Source organism: Bombina bombina, chromosome 1 (assembly GCF_027579735.1).
Source record: "Bombina bombina isolate aBomBom1 chromosome 1, aBomBom1.pri, whole genome shotgun sequence".
Lineage (NCBI taxonomy): Eukaryota > Metazoa > Chordata > Amphibia > Anura > Bombinatoridae > Bombina > Bombina bombina.
Genome location: NC_069499.1, coordinates 1,032,248,616 through 1,032,275,990, shown reverse-complemented (window position 1 = coordinate 1,032,275,990; position 27,375 = coordinate 1,032,248,616). Strand labels below are relative to the sequence as shown.

The following is a 27,375-nucleotide window of genomic DNA, read 5'->3' as shown; positions in this document are numbered from 1 at the left end:
GTAGGTACGCATCCTTTAGATCCACGGTAGTCATATATTGACCTTCCTGGATCATCGGTAAGATTGTCCGAATGGTTTCCATTTTGAAGGATGGAACTCTGAGGAATTTGTTTAGAATTTGTAGATCCAGCATTGGCCTGAAAGTTCCTTCCTTTTTGGGAACTACAAACAGGTTTGAGTAAAATCCCAGTCCTTGTTCTGCAATTGGAACTGGGTGTATCACTCCCATTTTTAGAAGATCTTCTACACAGCGTAAGAACGCCTGTTTCTTTGTTTGGTCTGAAGACAAACGAGAAATGTGGAACCTTCCCCTTGGAGGAGAGTCCTTGAATTCTAGAAGATACCCCTGAGCAACAATTTCTAATGCCAGGGATCTGGAACATCTCTTGCCCAAGCCTGAGCAAAGAGAGAAAGTCTGCCCCCTACAAGATCCGGTCCCGGATCGGGGGCTACCCCTTCATGCTGTCTTGGTAGCAGCCGCAGGCTTCTTGGCCTGCTTACCCTTGTTCCAGCCCTGCAAAGGCTTCCAGGTTGCTTTGGGCTGGGAAGCGTTACCCTCCTGCTTTGCGGTTGCAGAGGTTGAAGCAGGTCCGCTCCTGAAGTTGCGAAAGGAGTGAAAATTAGCCTTGTTTTTGGCCTTAAACGGTCTATCTTGTGGAAGAGCATGGCCCTTTCCCCCAGTGATATCCGAAATAATTTCTTTCAATTCTGGGCCGAATAGGGTCTTTCCCTTGAAAGGAATATTTAATAGTTTTGGACGACACATCAGCCGACCACGATTTGAGTCAAAGCGCTCTCCGCGCCATCATGGCAAAACCAGAATTTTTCGCCGCTAACTTAGCTAATTGGAAAGCGACATTTGTGATAAAGGAATTAGCCAGCTTTAGAGCAAGAATTCTATCCATGACTTCGTCATATGAAGTCTCTCTCTGGAGCGACTCCTCCAGTGCCTCAAACCAGAAAGCCACTGCAGTAGTTACAGGAATAATGCAGGCAATCGGTTGAAGAAGGAAACCTTGTTGAACAAATATTTTCTTTAGTAAACCTTTTTTATCCATAGGATCTTTGAAAACACAACTGTCTTCTATTGGCATGGTTGTGCGCGCTTGGCTAGTGTTGAAACCGCTCCCTTTACCTTAGGGACCGTCTGCCGCGCGTCCCGCCTGGGGTCATTTATGGGGAACATTTTCTTAAAGATAGGGGGGGGGGAACAAAAGGTACACCTGGTCTCTCCCACTCCCTAGTCACAATATCCGCCACCCTCTTCGGGATCGGAAACGCATCAGTGTATACAGGGACTTCTAGAAACTTGTCAATTTTACACAATTTTTCTGGGACCACCATGGGGTCACAATCATCCAGCGTAGCTAAAACCTCCTTAAGCAGTATGGTGTTCCAGCTTAAATTTAAACGCTAAGGAATCTGATTCTGCCCGCTGAGAAACCTTTCCTGCGTCAGAAATTTCTCCCTCGGACAGCACATCCCTCACTGCCACTTCAGAGTGTTGTGAGGGTACAACTGATAAATCATCCAAAGCTTCTGATTGCTCATCCTCTGTTCTTAAAAACTGAGCTATCACGCTTTTTAGGAAAAACTGGCAGTTTGGATAGAAATGCCGCAAGGGAATTATCCATGACTGATGCTAATTGTTGTAAGGTAATAGGGCCAATGCGCTAGAGGTACTAGGCATCGCTTGCGCGGGCGTAACTGGTGTCGACACATGGGGAGAGGAAGGAGGACTATCCTTGTTACCTTCCGTTAAAGAATCAACTTGGGCTACATTTTTAAGTGTCACTGCATGGTCTTTAAAATGTTTAGATACCTTAGCACACTTTAAACACAAATGTAAAGGGGGTACCGCCATGGCTTTTAAACACATAGAACAAGGTCTATCAGTAGGCTCAGACATGTTAAACAGACTTAGACAGCACTCAAATACAGTAAAATTAAATTTTTGAAAAAATGGTACTGTGCCTTTAAATAATAAAAGCGCACACTTTTTTTACTAAATCTCCAAAAATCATCCAATCTTTATGAAATTTTCACCATATGACCCTAATGCTTTGAAATGATTGCACAGCAAATTTCAAGTCAATTAACCCCTTACTGCCCAAACCGGAGCAAATTAAAGCTAAGCACCATGCCACAGCCTCTGCTGTGGTCCTGGGATTAGTTTTAATCGAAAATAAGCCTCTCTGAAGTCCTCAAGTAATCTCTGCACTCTTCACATGGAGCTGCATGAAGCGGTCTGTAAAATCAACTGCGCAACTGAGGCGCGAATTTCAGGCCCTCTCCCTCTTCACTCTGGGGACGTGGGGCCTTCCCAAGCCAAAATAGGTGTCTAAATAGATGCCATGCGGAATAAACCCCCAAAAAAGTGTTTCAAATGTAATATAAACTTGTATAAACATCAGATTCTTGGTAAAAAATAATCGATTGCCCCTTAACAGTGTCCACCAGTGTTTGAGCCCTTTCAAATAAGCCTTCCTTCTATACTAAGTCTCAGAATATGGCTTACCTTTCCCACATGGGGATTCTTGTCAGTCTTCTAGCATTACTAAGTCTTGACTAGAAAAAATGACTGAAACATACCTCAAAGCAGTTAAGCCTGCAAACTGTTCCCCCCAACTGAAGTTTTCTGATGCTCAACAGTCCTGTGTGAGAACAGCAGTGGATTTTAGTTACAACATGCTAAAATCATTTTCCTCTCAGCAGAAATCTTCATCACTTTCTGCCACAGAGTAAATAGTACAAACCGGCACTATTTTAAAATAACAAACTTTTGATTGAAGAAATAAAAACTACAAATCTAACACCACATTCACTTTACCCTCCCGTGGAGATGCTACTTGTTAGAGCGGCAAAGAGAATGACTGGGGGGGCGGAGCCTGAGGGGGAGCTATATGGACAGCTCTGCTGTGTGCTCTCTTTGCCACTTCCTGTAGGGAATGAGAATATCCCACAAGTAAGGATGAATCCATGGACTGGATACACCAAGTAAGAGAAAAAGGCTGCACATACCTTAATGCTGCTTGTAGCATGAAACCGGTCTCCACACTGAAGATGTCTCATGGTTACCTTCAGAAGTCTTGTGGGAACCAGTGTGGATCTTAGTTACAAATGCTAAGATCATCAAACCTCAGGGCAGAAATCTTCTTCCATATCCCCCTGAGGAAAATAGTACGCACCGGTACCATTTAAAATAAAAAACTTCTTGATTGAAGAAACTAAAACTAACACCTCACTTTACCATGTCTTCCTATTATAACACAGGCAAAGAGAATGACTGGGGGTGGAGGGAATGGAGGGGCTATATATACAGCTCTGCTGTGGCGCTCTTTGCCACTTCCTGTTAGCAGGAGGTTAATATCCCACAAGTAAGGATGAAATCCGTGGACTCGTCATATCTTTGTAAAAGAAAATCCTCAGAAGAGGAGTTGTCAGAGCTTCCTTGTGGTATTTTTTTCGGAGCACAACTTTCCAATTGAGGTATATATCAGATCCTTGATAGTGACACCCTGGCAGAGATTAGGAATGAAATTAAACAAGTTGTGGATGAAGCTCTTAAAAAGGAGGTCATTACCAAGAATCTGGCTATTTACTTAATTAAATAAGATCCCATTACACCTGTGTTCTATACCGGTCCCCAAAGATTCCCTTTTTTCCAACATAGCAATTTTTTTAGATAGAATTTTGAATCCTGTAGCCTCTAAAAAACCTTCAATTCTGAAAGACACTGGTGATTTTCTAACAAAAATCTGTGAACTACCATGTGAGAATTCTGAAATATTTTTTGTTTGGATATTGTTATTCTGTATACTGCTATTCCCCATGAAGCAGGGATTAAGAATGTACTTGACCTTGTTAAACAAGAAAACTCTTTTTCTCTCCCTCAATCACAATTAGTTGAAAACTTATTTAGGATTGTACTGTATCTTAATTATTTTTTATTCCAAGATACTTATTATCTACAGCGAAAGGGTACGGCTATGGGCTCCAATGTTGCCCCCACATACGCCAACATCTTTGTCAGCCAATTTGAAAGTAAATTTGTTTATATCAAGAAAACTATAAAATATACTTCATTATATCGATGATATTTTTGGCGTATGGGGGGGGGGGCACATTGGAGTCCCTACAAGATACTGTGGATGACCTTAATAGCTATACCAATTGTTTTACGTTTACATTGGATTTTTCTCTTGATAGGGTTAATTTTGTTTAGATACTACTGTATACAAGAAAAATTCTAAACTAACTACTGACATCTATAGTAAATCTACCGATCGCAATACATTATTACACTTTCAAAGTTTTCATCCCCAGAGTTTTTAACTCTATCCCTAAGAGACAATTTATTTGCACATTGCGTATTGTTAAGGAACTACAAAAGGTCAGACTGAGTCAAATGGCTGAGAAATTTAAAGTTAGGGGTTATCCAACTGAATTTGTGGATAAGTGTAAGGAAGAGGCTATACATATATTTCACTCTACAAATGAAAAACAGAAAGAGGTAAACTGACATATTTGCAACAGAATGTAATAACCAGAGCGATAAGATAACATCTGTTTTTAGAAAACATTGGTATTTACTTAGCAAGTCCTAACCTAACATTTGTGAATTTCAGAAACCCCCTATTCAATTGTATAAAAGAGTTAAGAATCTTAAAGATACACTAGTGAGAGCAGATGTGGGTAGTAATAAAGTAGACAAGGTGAATTATTTAACTACTCCAAATAAAGGATCATACCCATGTCTAAACTGTGCCCAATGTAATTCAATGATTTAAGGGTCAACGCATAGCAAAGATTAATGACAACAGGAAAAGGGAAATCAATAGCTATTACACATGTGATACAGAGTACATTGTTTATTTACTTAAATGCCCATGTGGGCGGGGCTATATGCCCCCTTAAGGACAGGATCAGTGCCCATAAATCTAGTATTAGAAATAAAGATATGACCCTTCCAGTCTCAGCACACTTTACTACTGCAGGGCATACAGTTAGTCAATTGCATTTCCAGATTATAGACCACATACCAAAGCTAAGGAGAGGTGGAGATAGGGAGTTGATGTTAAAAAAGAGAGAAGCTTGGTGGATTCAAACGTTAAGGACACTACATCCAGTAGGTTTAAATAAACATTATGATTTACATTTATTTCTTTAATTATGTTTTCTCTACACTGTTATTTTTAATATTTTTATATTGTATGAAAAGATGTAACTTCTTGCTTAACATGTTGCATTATTGTTTTTAATATGAATTGTAATCTAATAGGTACATCAAAAGTCTGTAATGAGTTACTATTATGGCCACTAGATGGCAGTACAATGTAATAAATATGGCTTTTTGTTTGCCAATTAAAGGGTTAATTTACCTATGCACAGGCGCTATAAATAAGAGGATGTTACCTGTAGACTATAGCATGAGTAAGGGCTATGTAGGCCTGAAACATCGCTGTTTGCTGTCTTCCTTTTAACCTCAAACAAAATATATACACACATATATACACACACACATACATACATATATGTATATATACATACATACACCTGGATAATTCAAAGGAAATATGGATATTTACAATGTATATAAACCTTGAACTCAAAAATGACAAACAAAATTTATGCTTACCTGATAAATTTCTTTCTTTCTTGACACAGTGAGCCCACGGATCATCAGTAATTACTATTGGGAATATCACTCCTGGCCAGCAGGAGGAGGCAAAGAGCACCACAGCAAAGCTGTTAAGTATCACTTCCCTTCCCACAACCCCCAATCATTCGACCGAAGGAAAAGGAAAGAAAGGAAGCAACACAAGTTGCCGAGGTGCCTGAGGATTATATGACAAAAAAAAAAAAAAACCTGTCTGAGAATACAGGGCGGGCCATGGACTCACCGTGTCAAGAAAGAAAGAAATTTATCAGGTAAGCATAAATTTCGTTTTCTTTCTAATGACACGGTGAGTCCACGGATCATCAGTAACTACTATTGGGAATCAATACCCAAGCTAGAGGACACAGATGATAAGGGGTAGGACAAGACAGGGAACCTAAACAGAAGGCACCACTGCTTGAAGAACCTTTCTCCCAAAAGAAGCCTCAACCGAGGCAAACGTGTCAAATTTATAAAATTTTGAAAAAGTGTGTGGAGAGGACCAAGTTGCAGCCTTGCATATCTGTTCCACAGAAGCTTTATTTTTGAAAGCCCAGGAGGAAGAAATAGCCCTCGTGGAATGAGCAATGATTCTCTCAGGAGACTGATATCCAGCAGTTTCAAAGGCCAAGCGAATAATATTCTTCAGCTACAAAGAAAGAGAAGTAGCCATAGCTTTCTGACCCTTGCGTTTCCCTGAGAAAACAACAAACAAAGCAGAAGACTAGCAAAACACCTTAGTCATCTAGGTTGTGCAGCAAACGCTCTTTATGAGAAGAAGGGTTAGGACACAAAGAAGGAACAACGATTTCTTGATTAATGTTCCTGTCCAAAACCACTTTAGGAAGGAAACCTAACTTAGTACGCAGAACTACCTTATGTAAATGAAAAATAATATAAGGGAATTCATACTGCAACGCCGAGAGTTCAGACTCTACGAGCAGAAGAGATTGCAACAAGAAACAAAACTTTCCAAGATAACATCTTAGTATCTAAGGAATGCATAGGCTCAAACAGAGACTGCTGAAAAACTTTAAGAACAAGGTTAAGACTCCAGGGAGGAGTAGCAGGTTTTAACACAGGCCTGATTCTAACTAAGGCCTGACAGAAGGATTGCACATCTGGCACATCCGCCAGACGTTTACGCAACAAAATAGATAAGGCCGATATTTGACCCTTCAAGGTACTCGCAGACAAACCCTTCTCTAGACCTTCCTGGAGAAAGGACAAAATTCTAGGAATACTGACTCTACTCCATGAGAACCCCTTGGATTCACACCAGAACAGATATCTGCGCCATATCTTGTGGTAAATCTTTCTAGTCACAGGCTTACGAATCTGAATTACTCTCAATGACCGACTCTGAAAACCACCCCAAAAGGTGCACAAACGTCAGCCCCAAAGGCATTTCGAGTGAGACAATGCCCTTCACTCAAAAGGTTAGTTGGCTCACAAAACGTATTATGGCCATTACATCAGATTTATATCACGGATAGACTGATTTGTCCATTGATCCATTGTAGGATATTACAGCATGTATGAATACACAGAGAGAGTTCTCTGGTTTAGAAGGAAGACCATAATCCTCTCCCAACCATATTAATCTTTATACATAAGTGCCTGTTTAAACAAGGCATAACTGATATCTTGATCATATATAGAAAGTAGTATTAGGAATTTTCTATACATGATGGATGTGAGAAAAGTGAAATCCGTTTGTACAAAAAGTGAGATCGGGAGACCCGCCCCAAAAGGTGCACAAACCTCAGCCCCAAAGGCATTTTGAGTGAGACAATGCCCTTCACTCAAAATGCCTTTGGGGCTAAAGTTTGTGCAACTTTTGGGGCGGGTCTCCTGATCTCACTTTTTGTACAATCGGATTTCACTTTTCCCACATCCATCACGTAGAGATAAGTGGATAGCCTTATTGACATATCTGTATATACTGTCATCTTTCTAGCATACATTTCTTTTAGCCTCCTATATACAACATGTACTGCATCGAGCGGCAATGACTGAGCCGAGAAGCCCTGTAGCACAGAGAGGTTTAAACTGTCATTCCCCTGTTGAGATTAACTGGCTAGTCTTGATTGGGTACGAAAATACACACCCTTATGACGAGGGTGTCACTTATTGGCTTGATACTATGGAGGCGTGATGCCTCTAACTATACACAAGCACTCTTATTGAGAGGTTAGTTGGCTCACAATCCTTTAATAGGAATTCGTAAGAACAACGTATTATGGCCATTACATCAGATTTATATCACGGATAGACTGAATTGCCCATTGATTCGTTGTAGGATATAACAGCATGTATGAATACACAGAGGGAGTTCTCTGGTTTAGAAAGAATACCATAATCCGCTCCCAACCATACTAATCTTCATACATAAGTGCCTGTTTAAACAAGGCATAGCTGATATCTTGATCACATATAGAAAGTAGTATTAGGAATTTTCTATATATTTGCCTACAGAAACATCTTGTTGTTTAGGCCTTGTCACCATAGTAATGAAATCAACCCTCAGCTCTGACCAGTTTCTGGGTTAGTTCTGGGATTTTGTTTTTTAATTAGTATTCTCATACAGAGGATATGCTGGGGGGAGGATGTTTTAATTAACCTATCACAGAAATAGAAAGGGTATATATAGCAAGTGTATATTGTTTTATTTCATTGTATAGCCTGAGGAAACAGCCCCTTAGAGGTTGAGAAACGCATTGCTTTGTTTTAATAAAATACTGCTTTTATGATACACTTGCTGCTGTTTGGAACTTTTCTATGGTTGAGAGTGTATCTTACTGACATGAAAATACAGTCTACTGGGCAGCTGAGAGGTCCCAGATTGCTACTACTGCACCTGGATGTGCGCTACACACTAAGTGTAACCAGTAAGTTTCATATCTGCCTGTTCAAACTGTGCTAGGCTATGGTAGCTCTGTTCTCACGCTCCGTTTATTCACCTTATGACCGAGTGTGAAGAAGGAAAGTCTGCCCCCCACAAGATCCGCTACCGGATCGGGTGCAGACCCTTCATGCTGACTGAGTCATTAACGGGCTTCTTAGATTGCTTCCCCTTGTTCCAAGACTGATTGGATGTCCAGGAAGGCTTGGACTGCTGCTTGGCAGAGGGAGAGGAAGGCTTACCTTTAAAGTTTTGAAAGGAACGAAAATTACTCTGAAGTCCTTTCTGCTTATTCCTCTTATCCTGAGGGAGGAAATGACCCTTTCCTCCCGTAATGTCTGAAATAATTTCAGCCAGGCCCGGCCCAAACACGGTCTTACCCTTGTAGGGAATCGCCAAAAGCTTAGACTTAGATGACACATCTGCAGACCAGGACATCAACCATAAAGCTCTGCGGGCCAGTACGGCAAAGCCAGAAATCTTTGCTCCCAACTTAATAACTTGTAAGGAAGCATCCGTAATAAAGGAGCCTTGATCCTATCCTGGATCTCTTCAAGGGCAGTATCTGTCTGAATCAAATCAGACAACGCATCGAACCAGTATGCTGCCTCGCTGTTGACGGTAGAAATACACACCGCAGGTTACCATTGTAAACCCTGGTATACATACATCTTTTTAAGTAACCCTTCCAGTTTCTTATCCATAGGATCCTTAAAAGAACAGCTATCCTCTATACGGGATAGTGGTTCTCTAAGCCAAGGTAGAAATTGCCCCTTCCACCTTAGGGACCGTCTGCCAAGACTCCTTGATAGAGCTATAGAAAACATCTTCTTAAAAATTGGGGATGGAGAAAAAGGGATACCAGGTCTCTCCCATTCCCAAACAATAATCTCTGTAGCCCGGTCTGGTACAGGAAAAACCTCAAAGTATTTGTTTAGCTTACTAGACTTCTTATGATTGACCATGACAGTCGTGTTGGAGTCATCCAAGGTAGCCAAAAACCCCTTAAGTAACAAACAAAGGTGTTCCAGCTTAAACCTGAAGGATACAACTTCAGCATCATAAAAAGGAATTACACTGTCTGAGTCCGATATTTCACCCTTAGATGCTACCGAAGTATCTTCCTCCATAGACTTCTGGGAGGAAACATTCAGAATAGCCACGACTGTGTCAGAAACCTTACTCACTTATTCCTTACATTTCCTCTTGCGCTTTCCCTGCAGCATGGGAAAAGCCAACAGCGCATCAGTTACTGCAGAAGATGTGGGTAGCAATGTCTTGCAAAGTAACTCCAACTGGAGTGTGAGAGGAAGCGCAGGGCACTGCATGTGTGGACGATAATGTTTGGGACAGTTGAGGAGAAAGCTGCTGCATCTCTTGAACAGGTGACCCCTGAACAGCATCTGCCTTCGTTAATGGTGGCTCAGAATCAAAAAGTCTATCCCTGTAATGTAATGTTCTTTCAATGCAAGAGGGACAAAAAGGAATTGGTGGTTCCACATTGGAATCAAAACACAAGCTACATGTAATGTTTTGCAGGGCCTCTTGGTCCATCTTACCCAAAAACCCAACCAATTAAAGAAAAAAACTGCTTTAAATTTTTTTCTCGAAACAAAGTTACTGTCACTTTAAATTTTAAACGTAATCTTTATTTTTAGCCGCAGCAACAGCACAATAAAAAACCTCAGGCAGCCTCTTCACCTCAGCACTCTTTGCTGAGGTGCCTACCTGTCCTGCCGTCAACCGGATTAAGGATTTATACACGATCCAGACTTCCCAGTGTAATCACAAACACACAGGCGATCTCAGCCGCTGCAATGGTACTCCGATCCGGAACTGCTAAAGAAGAGACACCAGAATGTGCGCAAGCTAACTTTCCACCTCAGAAAAGCCTGCCTTCCTAATCGTGGGCATTACTGAAAAGCCGGTGAAGAACATCTCGTACCGGAGAACTATCCAATATGTCAAGTTCTCCTAATGTAAAACACCTGAATGCTTGTATGTCTACAAAAAGGTACACACATATACCCGGAATAAAAACTGAGCCACAATAAAGATTTTTAGTCCCCAGTGCCTGCATCCACTTCCTACCTCAATCCTATAAACCCTAAATAGGATTACTGGTATTCCATGTCCCATTTAACTGTTAAAGTGCCATGTATTCCCAGAAATAAAGTTAGGCACTTACCTGAATTTACTTCTGCCCGGCAGCAGGGCAGCTCACCTGGTTTGAGAGGGCCTCCTCCCTCACATGGACCTGTGGAAAAAACGAAGACTGAATAATCCTAATCAGGCTTCCAAAATAGGGCAGCAACAACAGTTTGGGAGGCGCAGTGAGGATTATACCCCACAAGTTCCCAGATGCTTAAAAGACACCACTGCATTACTGAAGAGACTGACGTGGACTACAGCTAAACCCCCAGGACGAGAGAGCAAACCTTCTCTGCTTCAAAATAATAAACTCTTGATTGAAGAAACTTCTTTCAGACACCTAAACTTTACCACCACCTTGCAATGCAGGCAAAGAGAATGACTGGGGTTGTGGGAAGGGAAGTGATACTTAACAGCTTTGTTGTGGTGCTCTTTGCCTCCTCCTGCTGGCCAGGAGTGATATTCTCAATAGTAATTACTGATGATCTGTGGACTCACTGTGTCATTAGAAAGAAATGCCATTTAATTTAAAAAATACACTAATAAGATTATTTAGGTACATCATGTTTCATAAATATAGGAAAATGTCAAACACTCTTTCCAATTACCTTAAATGGACATAAATCTGCAAAAAGAGAATGCTGTAATATGTTAGGAGTATTTTATTATTGCACTATTGCTTGTAAATAATTCGATCTTCAAACCATGGAGGATTAAACACAGTTACATTCAGCTACAGTGCAGCAACACACTACAGGGAGAAAGCTTTACACGTCTGATAATAACAAAAGACAAAATATGTGTTGCCAACAGTTAGCTCACAGTAGTGCATTGCTGCTGATGATCATATGTACATATATTTTTCAAAAAAGGATGTAAAGAAAGAAATGTGCGCAAGCTAACTTTCCACCTCAGAAAAGCCTGCCTTCCTAATCGTGGGCATTACTGAAAAGCCGGTGAAGAACCTCTCGTACCGGAGAACTATCCAATATGTCAAGTTCTCCTAATGTAAAACACCTGAATGCTTGTATGTCTACAAAAAGGTACACACATATACCCGGAATAAAAACTGAGCCACAATAAAGATTTTTAGTCCCCAGTTCCTGCATCCACTTCCTACCTCAATCCTATAAACCCTAAATAGGATTACTGGTATTCCATGTCCCATTTAACTGTTAAAGTGCCATGTATTCCCAGAAATAAAGTTAGGCACTTACCTGAATTTACTTCTGCCCGGCAGCAGGGCAGCTCACCTGGTTTGAGAGGGCCTCCTCCCTCACATGGACCTGTGGAAAAAACGAAGACTGAATAATCCTAATCAGGCTTCCAAAATAGGGCAGCAACAACAGTTTGGGAGGCGCAGTGAGGATTATACCCCACAAGTTCCCAGATGCTTAAAAGACACCACTGCATTACTGAAGAGACTGACATGGACTACAGCTAAACCCCCAGGACGAGAGAGCAAACCTTCTCTGCTTCAAAATAATAAACTCTTGATTGAAGAAACTTCTTTCAGACACCTAAACTTTACCACCACCTTGCAATGCAGGCAAAGAGAATGACTGGGGTTGTGGGAAGGGAAGTGATACTTAACAGCTTTGTTGTGGTGCTCTTTGCCTCCTCCTGCTGGCCAGGAGTGATATTCTCAATAGTAATTACTGATGATCTGTGGACTCACTGTGTCATTAGAAAGAAATGCCATTTAATTTAAAAAATACACTAATAAGATTATTTAGGTACATCATGTTTCATAAATATAGGAAAATGTCAAACACTCTTTCCAATTACCTTAAATGGACATAAATCTGCAAAAAGAGAATGCTGTAATATGTTAGGAGTATTTTATTATTGCACTATTGCTTGTAAATAATTCGATCTTCAAACCATGGAGGATTAAACACAGTTGCATTCAGCTACAGTGCAGCAACACACTACAGGGAGAAAGCTTTACACGTCTGATAATAACAAAAGACAAAATATGTGTTGCCACCAGTTAGCTCACAGTAGTGCATTGCTGCTGATGATCATATGTACATATATTTTTCAAAAAAGGATGTAAAGAAAGAAAAAAGTAAAATTTGATATTAGAAGTAAATCCAAAGTGACTTAAATGGACAGTAAAGTCAATTTTTGTCTTTCATGATTCAGATAGAGCATGCAATTTTAAACAACATTTTAATTTACTTTTGTTAGCAAATGTGCTTTGTTCTCTTTTTATCTTTTATTGCCACATTTTATGTAGCTTTGTTATACAATGTTGGAAAACACTGCTGCCATAGAGTACTAAAGACAGGTGCACACTCCTGAGCTCTTATGAGCCTACCTAGTTTTACTCTTAAATAAAAGATACCAAGAGAACAAAGCAAATTTGATAACAGAAATAAATTGGAAAGTTGTTTAAAATTGCATATTCTATCTGAATCATGAAAGAAAAATGTTGACGTTACTGTCGCTTTAAAACTACACGCTCTCTCTCAAATCATTGAAGTTTTTTATTTTACTTTTACGTCACTTTGATTTTTCTTGCAGAATATACCCCCTTTGCATTGAACACCACCATAGCAAATGCTACTACAGCAAACATTGTGCCTAATGCTACTGATACCACAGCACAGTCTAATGCTACGGATACCACAGCACAGCCTAATGCTACGGATACCACAGCACAGCCTAATGCTACGGATACCACAGCACAGACCACCATCTGCCCAGTGGTGAAGGAAGGAGCACTTGGTATTTGTGGAATGTCATGTGAAATGGATACAGACTGTTATGAGGACATGAAATGCTGCCCTAGTGCCTGCGGAAGCCTGGCTTGTCTGCATACAGGTAAAACAGGCAAACAGTTACTGGTTTGTTTGTTTTTTTCTGAACATTGATTATCTATGATCTCTTTTTTTTTTTAACAGATAAGGTTGCAGCGTACTTTCCCGAAGTAGAAGAATCCAACTCAACTTCTGAAGAGGTTACAAATGAAATTTAAAATCTGCTCCCCCTATATGAGCTGTAACCCAGCCTACAATAAAGAACGTGCTTTTCTCATTCTGTAAGTCTGGAGTATTGTGTTTTGTAACGCGGTGGTGTACACTATATAATTGAATGAAAATGCTTAGAATTTGGTAGTGTTGCTAAGTGTACTTTATAAATAAATAGTGTGGCCAAACAGACAAGTTCCAAGCATGGTGAAAGCACCACCACCACCACCACCACCACCACATGGCACTTTCCAGATTCCATGCAATTAGTAACAGATGAGTTCTCATCAGTTTGAATGCATCAGCACATGCAACTGGAAATGTGTGACTATACACTGGTTAAATAAACATATAAACCATAACTATAGTATACAGTAATCTAGCAGTACAACGAAAGGGATATATCACCACAAGTAAATTAATGTTGAGGAAGAAAATTAACAGTGATGCTCCTTCATTTATCAAATTTTTAAAGATTTGCATGAATCATTTTACCTACTAGATTCTTAATTTTCTCCAAAGCACAATTCAAATTCGATCCATAGCCCAGCGAAAAAATATCTAGATTAAACTACGACTTCTGAAAAACACTCTTGTTTACCCTTACTGGAGACCCTCTCTATACATAGACATATGAACTTTAACATTTATTTTAGTTTTACAGAGTTACCCAAGAACGTTGCACAATGCCCTTCACATCTGACATGAAAGTCACTGTGCCTATTGGCAGTGATGTACAGAGATAAACATTGTTGGGAGGGTGAAAAGCACATAAAATGGCTATAAACATGGCGGTAAACATTTAAGGCACACACAAAAACCTCAGCAGACACTTGTAGTGATAGCTACCAAAACAATTTAAAAGTGGAAGTAAAACCACCTGTGTGTGGCATTGGAGGTCTATTAGTGTGCAAGCTGCTTGTTCCACAAGCTGAGCAGAAGAGAGAGAAGCCAGCTCTCATGATTAGGCGCATATGAAATGTCACAGCATATCAGTTAGTTACATTATCTGTTGTCACTAGTTAATAATTATATGGGGTATCACATGATCTTTCCTATTGTCTCCGTGTTAAAATCTCTAATGTGTATACCCTGCCTATAAACCAGATCAATGTGCATGAGGTAATACAACTTCACCCTCTGTTTTATAACAACATCTGACTCCAGACTCTGCATTGGAGTGGGTACAGTAACTGTCCTCTTTGTTGTATCAGAGGGATTCAATAACCTCTCTCATAAAGCTGTCCTTTTCAATCTAAGTTTTCCACAGTCATGTTTCCTCTTCCTCTTCATCTTCATGGCTTCTCAGTAATAGTTCCATATCGGCTCTCATGCTTCCTCTGTGTAGCTTATTGGTCTCATCTCCTGCAGACAGAGGTAACATGAGAGTGTCTATTAATTAGTACAAACACATTGCAGGACAAAAGACAAATAAAGCTTAAAGGGACAGTCAACCATAGAATGGTTATCGTTTTAAAAGGTAAGTTTTGCATAACCAACACAGTTATATTAATATACTTTTTACTTCTGTGATTACCTTGTATCTAAGAACCTTCTTCCAGCCCCCTGATCACATGACTGTGAGTGTTTATTATCTATTGTCTTAAATTTAGCATTGCTTTGTGCTAAATCTTAAATAACCCCCTGTGCCTGAACACAGTGTTATCTATATGGCCTATGTGTACTTTCTGTCTCTTTGTGTTGAAATGGAATTTAAAAGCATGTGATAAGAGGCAGTCCTCAAAGGCTTAGAAATTAGCATATGAGCCTACCTATGTTTAGTTTAAACTAAGAATACCAAGAGAAAAAAGCAAATTTGATGATAAAAGTAAATTAGAAAGTTGATTAAAATTAAAAGTCCTATCTGAATAAAGAAAGTTTAATTTATACTAGACTGTCCCTTTAAATCAATAGATTTATCTAGTGGATCAAACAATATTGTACAATACTTCAAGCTATCCCCAGATCTATTAGTGACTTCTTTACAGTATTAGTATTATACATTTGTCAACTTAACACTGCAACAGATACAGTTTTAATGTTTTGATATAACTGAAATGGTTGGGTGCAAAAACAAAAATTATACAAACAAAATACACACAGGAGGACGCTCAAAGCGGAGTAAACTAAAATAAGTGATCAGTGAATTAAAGTGACACAGATCATATATATATATATATATACACACATATACAGTATATACATATATATATATATATATATACATACACACACATATATATATATATATATATATATATATATATATACATACACACACATATACAGATTACTGTATACCATAGTTACGCATATTTTTATTTATATATATATATATATATATATATATATATATATATATATATACACACACACACAATAGTGGCGTCAGTAATAATTAAAAACCTGGTTCAGAGTTATCAAATATCAGTTTAAAAATAAGTAATAAGTAAGTGCTAAAGAGTAAAAGTAAATCATGAATTAATATACAAGTCATTTAATATAGAGTTGAGATTCCAAGTATCCAGAAATTAAAACAATAAGAAGGTGGGTGTTCAGTGAGCTATAGAGGTACAGACAAATACACAAATACGTTGATAATAAGAAAAATTAATACACTTAAAATAAACACGATAAGATACAAATCACAACGTTTTAAAAATCGCTAATAGCAAAGGAGAATTATACTTGGCAAACCTTATATGAAACCTATATAGGTCAGCCTATTAAGATAAGAAGCAGGACGTCTCCCAGAAATACCACCTTTTATAAATATTAAAAGTCCAGAGTAGGTGGTAGCAACAATTAAAGTCCAGAGCGGGTAGTAGCAAACAATTCAATAATGTATGTGTGGTGTCAGTTCGAGCATAATTTCAAATAATCTTCAATCTCAGCAAATAGCCACTAATAATCTGTAATAGTGCTACAAATCTGGAGCAGGAGCATAGTACTCACCCTCTCAATCTAATATTATAAGTCAGGGAGTATTAGGATAGAGGAAGATGTCATTTTCACAAACAACTCTTTCACGGACACTTTGATCCGGCCCTGCTTTCGCTGTAAGTGTTTTCACCACGGAGATTCTGACGTCACACGCTGAAAATGCTGGATTCAAAATCAGCTGTGGAACTCCTCTGCTGATCTATGAGTACCTGCACTTAGTGCATTTGCACGCAGGCCAATGGAAGATCACCAAATCCTCTTTAACTGCGATTATGATCGTAGTGACAAGTAGCAACAAGTCCGATATCAAGTTTCGCCAAACTCTCAATTCAGAGATAGTGGATCGCCAGAACAAATCGCCGGTTCAAATCAGACTGGCAGTGCTTCAACGCGTTTCACCCGCAACTCGGGCTTTATCAAGATTGCATATTATTACTTATTTTTAAACCGATATTTGATAACTCTGAACCAGGTTTTTAATTAGTACTGACACCCTTATTGTGTGTGTGTGTGTGAGTGTGTGTATATATATATATATATATATATATATATATATATATATATATTTATTTATTTATAAAATATTTTTTTTTATTTATTTATAAAATATTTTACCAGGATGGATACATTGAGATTTCTCTCGTTTTCAAGTATGTCCTGGGTCCACAAAACATTGCATTGATACAATAGGGTACAATAAAATTCAAAAACAATAACAATACACAATAGATGCAAAAATTTTACATAGAACAGGTAAGAAATATATAATCAACCATGGTGCATTCTGTTTTGAGATATGTAGAGAGGGATCTCTTAAAGGATATTAGGCTTTGGGAGGGTTTGAAAGTGTGCGGGAGGTCATTACATAACTGTGGCGCTCGGTAGGAAAAGGAGGATCGAGCTGCTTTATTTTTGTATTGAGACAAGCTAAATAATGTGCTGGTACTGGATCAGAGGTTATAGGAGGTGGGAATAGCCGGGGAGAGCATTCTGCTCAGGTAGGATGGGAGCTTTCCAGAAAGGCACTTAAACACAAGGCAGGAAAGATAGAGGGTGCGTCTGGATTCCAGCGTCAGCCAGTTTAGTTCTTTTAGCATGTCACAATGGTGGGTCTTGTAGTTACATTGTAGCACAAAGCGGCAGAACGAGTTATACAATGTATTAAGTTTATTAAGGTGAGTTTGCGGCGCAGGTGCGTATACTACGTCCCCATAATCCATGATAGGCATCAGCATTTGCTGTACAATCTTTTCCTTTACTGTAGGGCTGAGGCAAGATTTGTTTCTGTACAGGGCACCTAATTTTGGATAAAGTTTAGATGCAAGTTTTTCTATGTGGAGGCCAAAAGATAGATTAGGGTCTAAGAACATACCCAAGTATTTGAAAGAGTGGACTGCGGTCAGTGTGCAATTGGATTTTGTTTTGATGCGTAGATGGGAATTTTGTAATTTGTGTAATTTAGGCCCAGTTCCAAAGATCATTGTGACAGTTTTGTCAGTGTTTAGGAAGAGTTTGTTTTTTGAGATCCACTTTCTACCTCTGTGAACTGGTCTTGGAGCACTGCTTCAAGCTGCGGCAGATCAGATTTGTTTGCATAGATTACCGTGTCGTCTGCGTACATGTGTACAGTTGAGGATTTGCAGACATAAGGCAAATCATTTATAAATAATGTGAATAGTAGAGGGCCGAGAATGGAACCTTGGGGAACACCACACGTGACTGGGAGAGAGAGGGAGTCACTGTTAGAAACAGTGACATATTGTGATCGATCCGATACATATGATCTAAACCAGGTTAACGGACGATTAGCAATACCAGAGTTTTTTAGTTTGAGCAGTAGTATGTTGTGGTCCACTGTGCCTTAGCAAAATCAAAGAAAATAGCTCCAGTTAGGTCTCCTTGTTCCATGTATATATATATATATATATATATATATATATATATACACATATACATATATATATATATATATATATATACACACATATATATATATGATCTGTGTCACTTTAATTCACTGATCACTTATTTTAGTTTACTCCGCTTTGAGCGCCTCCTGTGTGTATTTTGTTTGTGTATTTTTGGTTGCTCTTGTGGAAGGGGCATCTAGGAGAGGCAGTGAGTCACATATCTAGTGCAAACACTTATTTTCTAAAAACAAAAATTATGACTTACCAGATAATTTCCTTTCGTTCGATACAGGGAGAGTCCACAGCTGCATTTATTACTTTTCGGAATACAGAACCTGGCCACCAGGAGGAGGCAAAGACACCCCAGCCAAAAGCTTAAATACCTCCCCCACCTCCCTCATCCCCCAGTCATTCTGCCGAGGGAACAAGGAACAGTAGGAGAAATATCAGGGTGAAAAAGGTGCCAGAAGAATTTAAATTTAGGGTCGCCCTCCGGAGAACACGAGCAGGAGCTGTGGACTCTCCCTGTATCGAAGGAAAGTAAATTATCTAGTAAGTCATAATTTTTGTATTCCTTCTAAATACAGGGAGAGTCCACAGCTACATTCATTACTTTTGGGAAAACAATACCTAAGCTATAGAGGACACTGAATGCCAACGGGGGGGGGGGGGGGGGGGGGTGTAACAATAAGGCAGCCCAATCTGAGGGCACCACAGCCTGAAAAAAATCCCATCTCGCGAAAACTGCTTCAACAGAAGCGAAAGACCCCAAAAAGTTAGCAGGACCAAGTAACTGCTCAACAATTAGAACCGTAAGAGCTCACGTCACGGACCACACAAAATCACTGGTCCCAAAAGGAGCACACAAACCTCTGAGGAGACGAGAGTCCTGCTGACTATGAGGTCAGGCGAAGAAACACTCCTACACAAACCCGACAAGGAGGACAACCAAGACTTCAAACACCGTACACTTCCATAGGAGGAACCCAGGAACAAATGAATATGCTAAAGAGGTCTGAAAGGACCTCGAGATACGATCGCAGAAAAAAAAGGGGAAAAAAAGACCCTTGCAGAACACAAAGAAAAAGTCTACTTAGAAAGAAGACCCAGAAGGCGGATTACCCGACTACAAGAGATACTAGGACCTGGAGAGATATTCCAGAAACGTAACAGGTCAATGAACAGACAATTCAAGGACCAACTGCTGCATCGATAACAAGAAAAAGATGCAATCCTAGACAAGAAGTCTAATGTCCTGAAGGACAACATTTTAACGCAACTGCTTGACTGCCGACCGCATTGTAGCAAAAGGAAATGAACACCAAGGGTTCATGACCTCAGGATAGAACAGAAACAGATATCCAGATCTGCTTAGGAGCCCAAATATACAGGCAAAAGCACGTCTGATAGACAGCCAGGCTAACCCTCCGGCTAAGATCTAGCCGTCCTAACAAGAACCGGCTAAGAACCCTTTCTCCAGGACACCCTGGAAGGACCAGAGAGAACCTCAAGAAGAAAACATAATTTATGTAAGAACTTACCTGATAAATTAATTTCTTTCATATTGGCAAGAGTCCATGAGCTAGTGACATATGGGATATACAATCCTACCAGGAGGGGCAAAGTTTCCCAAACCTCAAAATGCCTATAAATACACCCCTCACCACACCCACAATTTAGTTTAACGAATAGCCAAGCAGTGGGGTGATAAAGAAAGGAGTAGAAAGCATCAACAAAAGGAAATTTGGAAATAATTGTGCTTTATACAAAAAATCATAACCACCATAAAAAGGGTGGGCCTCATGGACTCTTGCCAATATGAAAGAAATGAATTTATCAGGTAAGTTCTTACATAAATTATGTTTTTTCATGTAATTGGCAAGAGTCCATGAGCTAGTGATATATGGGATATCAATACCCAAGATGTGGAGTCTTCCACTCAAGAGTCACTAGAGAGAAAGGGAATAAAATAAAAACAGCCATATTATGCTGAAAAAATAATCCACAACCCAAAAAATAAGTTATTTTAACTTTGAAAAGAAAAAAACTTAAATCAAAAGCAGAAGAATCAAACTGAAACAGCTGCCTGAAGTACTTTTCTACCAAAAACTGCTTCCGAAGAAGCAAATACATCAAAATGGTAGAATTTAGTAAATGTATGCAAAGAGGACCAAGTGGCTGCTTTGCAAATCTGATCGACTGAAGCTTCATTCTTAAAAGCCCATGAAGTAGAGACTGATCTAGTAGAATGAGCTGTAATTCTCTGAGGCGGGGTTTGACCCGACTCCAAATAAGCTTGATGAATCAAAAGTTTCAACCAAGAAGCCAAGGAAACAGCAGAAGCTTTCTGACCTTTCCTAGGACCAGAAAATAAAACAAATAGACTAGAAGTCTTCCTGAAATTTTTAGTAGAATTCTTAGGATTAGGACATAAAGAAGGGACAACAATTTCTCTACTAATGATGTTAGAATTCACAACCTTAGGTAAAAATTGAAAAGAAGTCTGCAAAACTGCCTTATCCTGATGAAAAATCAGAAAAGGAGACTCACAAGAAAGAGCAGATAGCTCAGAAACTCTTCTAGCAGAAGAGATAGCCAAAAGGAACAACACTTTCCAGGAAAGTAGTTTAATGTCCAAAGAATGCATAGGTTCAAATGGAGGAGCCTGTAAAGCCCTCAGAACCAAATTAAGACTCCAAGGGGGAGAAATTGACTTAATGACAGGCTTAATACGAACTAAAGCCTGTACAAAACAGTGTATATCAGGAAGTATAGCAATTTTTCTGTGAAATAAAACAGAAAGAGCAGAGATTTGTCCTTTCAAGGAACTTGCAGACAAACCCTTATCCAGACCATCCTGAAGAAACTGCAAAATTCTAGGAATTCTAAAAGAATGCCAGGAGAATTTATGAGAAGAACACCATGAAATGTAAGCCTTCCAAACTCTATAATAAATCTTCCTAGAGACAGATTTACGAGCTTGTAACATAGTATTAATCACTGAATCAGAGAAACCTCTATGACTTAGAACTAAGCGTTCAATTTCCATACCTTCAAATTTAATGATTTGAGATCCTGATGGAAAAACGGACCTTGAGATAATAGGTCCGGCCGTAATGGAAGTGGCCAAGGCGGGCAACTGGACATCCGAACCAGATCCGCATACCAAAACCTGTGTGGCCATGCTGGAGCCACCAGCAACACAAAAGACTGTTCCATGATGATTTTGGAAATCACTCTTGGAAGAAGAACTAGAGGCGGGAAGATGTAAGCAGGTTGATAACACCAAGTGTCAGCGCATCCACTGCTTCCGCCTGAACATCCCTGGACCTGGACAGGTATCTGGGAAGTTTCTTGTTTAGATGAGAGGCCATGAGATCTATCTCTGGAAGCCACCACATCTGAACAATCTGAGAAAACACATCTGGATGGAGAGACCACTCCCCTGGATGTAAAGTCTGGCGGCTGAGATAATCCACCTCCCAATTGTCTACACCTGGGATATGTACCGCAGAGATTAGACAGGAGCTGGATTCCGCCCAAGCAAGTATCCGAGATACTTCTTTCATAGCTTGGGGACTGTGAGTCCCACCCTGATGATTGACATAAGCCACAGTTGTGATATTGTCTGTCTGAAAACAAATGAACGGTTCTCTCTTTAGTAGAGGCCAGAACTGAAGAGCCCTGAGAATTGCACGGAGTTCTAAAATATTTATTGGTAATCTCGCCTCTTGAGATTTCCAAACCCCTTGTGCTGTCAGAGACCCCCAAACAGCTCCCCAACCTGAAAGACTCGCATCTGTTGTGATCACAGTCCAGGTTGGGCGAACAGAAGAAGCCCCTTGAACCAAACGATGGTGATCTATCCACCATGTCAGAGAGTGTCATACATTGGGATTCAAGGATATTAATTGTGATATCTTTGTATAATCCCTGCACCATTGATTCAGCATACAAAGCTGTAGAGGTCTCATGTGAAAACGAGCAAAGGGGATTGCGTCCGATGCTGCAGTCATGAGACCTAAAACTTCCATGCACATAGCCACTGAAGGGAATAACTGAGACTGAAGGCGCCGGCAGGCTGCAACCAATTTTAAACGTCTCTTGTCTGTTAGAGACAGAGTCATGGACACTGAATCTATCTGGAAACCTAAAAAGGTGACCCTTGTCTGAGGAATCAAGAAACTTTTTGGTAAATTGATCCTCCAACCATGTTTCCGAAGAAACAACACTAGTTGATTCGTGTGAGATTCTGCAGTATGTAAAGACTGAGCTAGTACCAAGATATCGTCCAAATAAGGAAACACCCCAATACCCTGTTCTCTGATTACAGATAGTAGGGCACCCAGAACCTTTGAAAAGATTCTTGGAGCTGTTGCTAGGCCAAATGGAAGAGCAACAAATTGGTAATGCTTGTCTAGAAAAGAGAATCTCAGAAACGATAGAAAAGATAGTGTTCTGGATGAATCAGAATATGAAGGTATGCATCCTGCAAGTCTATTGTGGACATATAATGTCCTTGCTGAACAAAAGGCAGAATAGTCCTTATAGTCACCATCTTGAAAGTTGGTACTCTTATATAACGATTCAAAATTTTCAGATCCAGAACTGGTCTGAACAAATTTTCTTTCTTTGGTACAATGAATAGGTTTGAATAAAACCCCAAACCTTGTTCCTGAAGAGGAACTGGCATGATTACCCCTGAAGACTCCAGATCTGAAACACACTTCAGAAAAGCCTGAGCTTTTACTGGATTTACAGGAATGTGTGAGAGAAAAAATCTTCTCACAGAAGGTCTTACTTTGAATCCTATTCGATACCCTTGAGAGACAATGCTCTGAATCCAATGATTTTGGACAGATTTTATCCAAAAATCCTTGAAAAACCTTAATCTGCCACCTACCAGCTGAGCTGGAATGAGGGCCGCACCTTCATGCGGATTTAGGGGCAAACTTTGGTTTCCTAAATGGCTTGGATTCATTCCAATTTGAGGAAGGCTTCCAACTGGAAGCAGATTCCTTGGGAGGAGGATTGAGTTTTTGTTCCTTATTCTGACGAAAGGAATGAAAACGGTTAGAAGCCTTAGATTTACCCTTAGGTTTTTTATCCTGAGGCAAAAAAACTCCTTTTCCTCCAGTGATAGTTGAAATAATAGAATCCAACTGAGAACCAAATAAATTATTACCTTGGAAAGAAAGAGATAGTAATCTAGATTTAGATGTCATATCAGCATTCCAAGATTTAAGCCACAAAGCTCTTCTAGCTAATACAGCTAAAGACATGGATCTAACATCAATTTTGATAATATAAAAAATGGCATCACAAATAAAATGATTAGCATGTTGCAGTAAGCGAACAATGCTAGATATGTCAGAATCCAATTCATGTTGCGCTAAATTTTCCAGCAGGTCTGAGAAGATGACCTGAATATAAATAGGCCTTCCTTAGATAAGATTCAAGCTTCCTATCTAAAGGATCCTTAAAGGAAGTGCTATCTTCCATAGGAATAGTGGTACGTTTAGCAAGAGTAGAAATAGCCCCATCAACTTTGGGGATCTTTTCCCAAAACTCTATAGATTTTGCTGGTAAAGGATACAATCTCTTAAACCTTGAAGAAGGAACAAAGGAAGTACCTGGCTTATTCCATTCCCTAGAAATCATATCAGAAATAGCCTCAGGAATGGGAAAAACACCTGGGGAAACCACAGGAGGTTTAAAAAACAGAATTTATGTTTACCTGATAAATTACTTTCTCCAACGGTGTGTCCGGTCCACGGCGTCATCCTTACTTGTGGGGATATTCTCTTCCCCAACAGGAAATGGCAAAGAGCCCAGCAAAGCTGGTCACATGATCCCTCCTAGGCTCCGCCTTCCCCAGTCATTCGACCGACGTAAAGGAGGAATATTTGCATAGGAGAAACCATATGATACCGTGGTGACTGTAGTTAAAGAAAATAAATCTTCAGACCTGATTAAAAAACCAGGGCGGGCCGTGGACCGGACACACCGTTGGAGAAAGTAATTTATCAGGTAAACATAAATTCTGTTTTCTCCAACATAGGTGTGTCCGGTCCACGGCATCATCCTTACTTGTGGGAACCAATACCAAAGCTTTAGGACACGGATGATGGGAGGGAGCAAATCAGGTCACCTAGATGGAAGGCACCACGGTTTGCAAAACCTTTCTCCCAAAAATAGCCTCAGAAGAAGCAAAAGTATCAAATTTGTAAAATTTGGTAAAAGTGTGCAGTGAAGACCAAGTCGCTGCCTTACATATCTGATCAACAGAAGCCTCGTTCTTAAAGGCCCATGTGGAAGCCACAGCCCTAGTGGAATGAGCTGTGATTCTTTCAGGAGGCTGCCGTCCGGCAGTCTCATAAGCCAATCTGATGATGCTTTTAAGCCAAAAAGATAGAGAGGTAGAAGTTGCTTTTTGACCTCTCCTTTTACCAGAATAAACAACAAACAAGGAAGATGTTTGTCTGAAATCCTTTGTAGCATCTAAATAGAATTTTAGAGCACGGACAACGTCCAAATTGTATAACAAACGTTCCTTCTATGAAACTGGATTCGGACACAAAGAAGGTACAACTATCTCCTGGTTAATATTTTTGTTGGAAACAACCTTCGGAAGAAAACCAGGCTCAGTACGTAAAAACCACCTTATCTGCATGGACCAGATAGGGCGGAGAACACTGCAGAGCAGATAACTCAGAAGCTCTTCTAGCAGAAGAAATTGCAACCTAAAACAAAACTTTCCAAGATAATAACTTAATATCTATGGAATGTAAGGGTTCAAACGGAACCCCTTGAAGAACTGAAAGAACTAGATTAAGACTCCAGGGAAGAGTCAAAGGTCTGTAAACAGGCTTGATTCTAACCAGAGCCTGAACAAACGCTTAAACGTCTGGCACAGCTGCCAGCCTTTTGTGAAGTAAAACAGATAAAGCAGAGATCTGTCCCTTCAGAGAACTCGCAGAAAATCCTTTCTCCAAACCTTCTTGTAGAAAGGAAAGAATCTTAGGAATTTTTATCTTGTTCCATGGGAATCCTTTAGATTCACACCAACAGATATATTTTTTCCATATATTATGGTAAATTTTTCTAGTTACAGGCTTTCTAGCCTGAATAAGAGTATCTACTACAGAATCTGAAAACCCACGCTTTGATAAAATCAAGCGTTCAAACTCCAAGCAGTCAGTTGGAGGAAAACCAGATTCGGATGTTCAAATGGACCCTGAATAAGAAGGTCCTGTCTCAAAGGTAGCTTCCATGGTGGAGCCGATGACACATTCACCAGGTCTGCATACCAAGTCCTGCGTGGCCACACAGGAACTATCAAGGTCACCGAAGCCCTCTCCAGATTGATCCTGGCTACCAGCCTGGGAATGAGAGGAAACGGTGGGAATACATAAGCTAGGTTGAAGATCCAAGGTGCTACTATTGTATCCAATAGAGTCTCCTTGGGATCCCTGGATTTGGACCCTTAACAAGGGACCATGAAGTTCGGACGAGAGGCCATCAGAACCAAGTCTGGAATGCCCCATAATTGAGTTATTTGGGCAAAGATTTCCAGATGGAGTTCCCACTCCCCCGGATGCTCCTCCATCGCCAGGGAACTCCTTGTTACCCCCTGATGGTTGATATATGTAACAGTCGTCATGATGACTGATTGAAACCTTATGAATTTGGCCTTTGCTAGTCTAGGCCAAGCCTTGAGAGCATTGAATATCGCTCTCAGTTCCATTATGTTTATCGGGAGAAGAGAGTCTTCCCGAAACCATAGACCCTGAGTTTTCAGGGGTTCCCAGACCGCGCCCCAGCCCACCAGACTGGCGTCGGTCGTGACAATGACCTATTCTGGTCTGCGGAAGCTCATTCCCTGTGACAGGTTGTCCAGGGTCAGCCACCAACGGAGTGAATCTCTGGTTATTTGATCTACTTGTATCGTCGGAAACAAGACTGTATAATCCCCATTCCACTGTCTGAGCATGCCCAGGTGCAATGGTCTTAGATGAATTCGTGCAAAAGGAACTATGTCCATTGCCGCAACCATCAACCCTATTACTTCCATGGACTGCGCTATGGAAGGAATAAGAACAGAATGAAGTACCTGACAAGAGCTTAGAAGTTTTGATTTTCTGGCCTCTGTCAGAAAAACCTTCATTTCTAAGGAAACTATTATTGTTCCCAAGAAGGGAACTCTTGTTGACGGGGACAGAGAACTTTTTTCTATGTTCACTTTCCACCTGTGAGATCTGAGAAAGGCTAGGACAATGTCCGTATGAGCCCTTGCTTTTGACAGAGACGACACCTGAATCAGGATGTCGTCCAAGTAAGGTACTACTGCAGTGCCCCTTGGTCTTAGCACCGCTAGAAGGGACCCTAGTACCCTTGTGAAAATCCTTGGAGCAGTGGCTAATCCGAATGGAAGTGCCACAGGTAATGCTTGTCCAGAAAGGCGAACCTTAGGAACCGAAAATGTTCCTTGTGGATAGGAATACGTAGGTACGCATCCTTTAAGTCCACCGTGGTCATGAATTGACCTTCCTGGATGGTAGAAAGGATCGTTCGAATGGTTTCCATTTTGAATGATGAAACCCTTAGAAACTTGTTTAGAATCTTGAGATCTAAAATAGGTCTGAATGTTCCCTCTTATTTGGGAATTATGAACAGGTTGGAGTAAAAACCCATCCCTTGTTCTCCTAATGGAACAGGATGAATCACTCCCATGCTTAACAGGTCTTCTACACAGTGTAAGAATGCCTGTTCGAAGATAATTGAGACCCGTGGAACCTTCCCCTTGGGAGTAGTTCCCTGAATTCCAGGAGA

At 40.1% G+C, this 27,375-nt stretch overlaps 2 protein-coding genes across 2 annotated transcripts in view; one reads left to right on the top strand and one right to left on the bottom strand.

The window, feature by feature from the left end:
- Positions 1 to 13,765, top strand: part of LOC128664852 (WAP four-disulfide core domain protein 2-like) — a 62,667-nt gene extending 48,902 nt beyond the window's left edge. The window contains exons 2-3 of the mRNA XM_053719661.1: positions 13,245 to 13,544; positions 13,625 to 13,765. Of these exons, the coding sequence (XP_053575636.1) occupies positions 13,245 to 13,544; positions 13,625 to 13,698 (374 nt within the window). The 3' untranslated portion in view covers positions 13,699 to 13,765. The remainder of the gene's footprint in view (positions 1 to 13,244; positions 13,545 to 13,624) is intronic.
- A 73-nt stretch (positions 13,766 to 13,838) lies between these two features.
- LOC128664783 (solute carrier family 35 member C2) overlaps positions 13,839 to 27,375 on the bottom strand; it is a 157,096-nt gene continuing 143,559 nt past the window's right edge. The window contains exon 11 of the mRNA XM_053719611.1: positions 13,839 to 15,055. Within this exon, the coding sequence (XP_053575586.1) occupies positions 14,961 to 15,055 (95 nt within the window). The 3' untranslated portion in view covers positions 13,839 to 14,960. The remainder of the gene's footprint in view (positions 15,056 to 27,375) is intronic.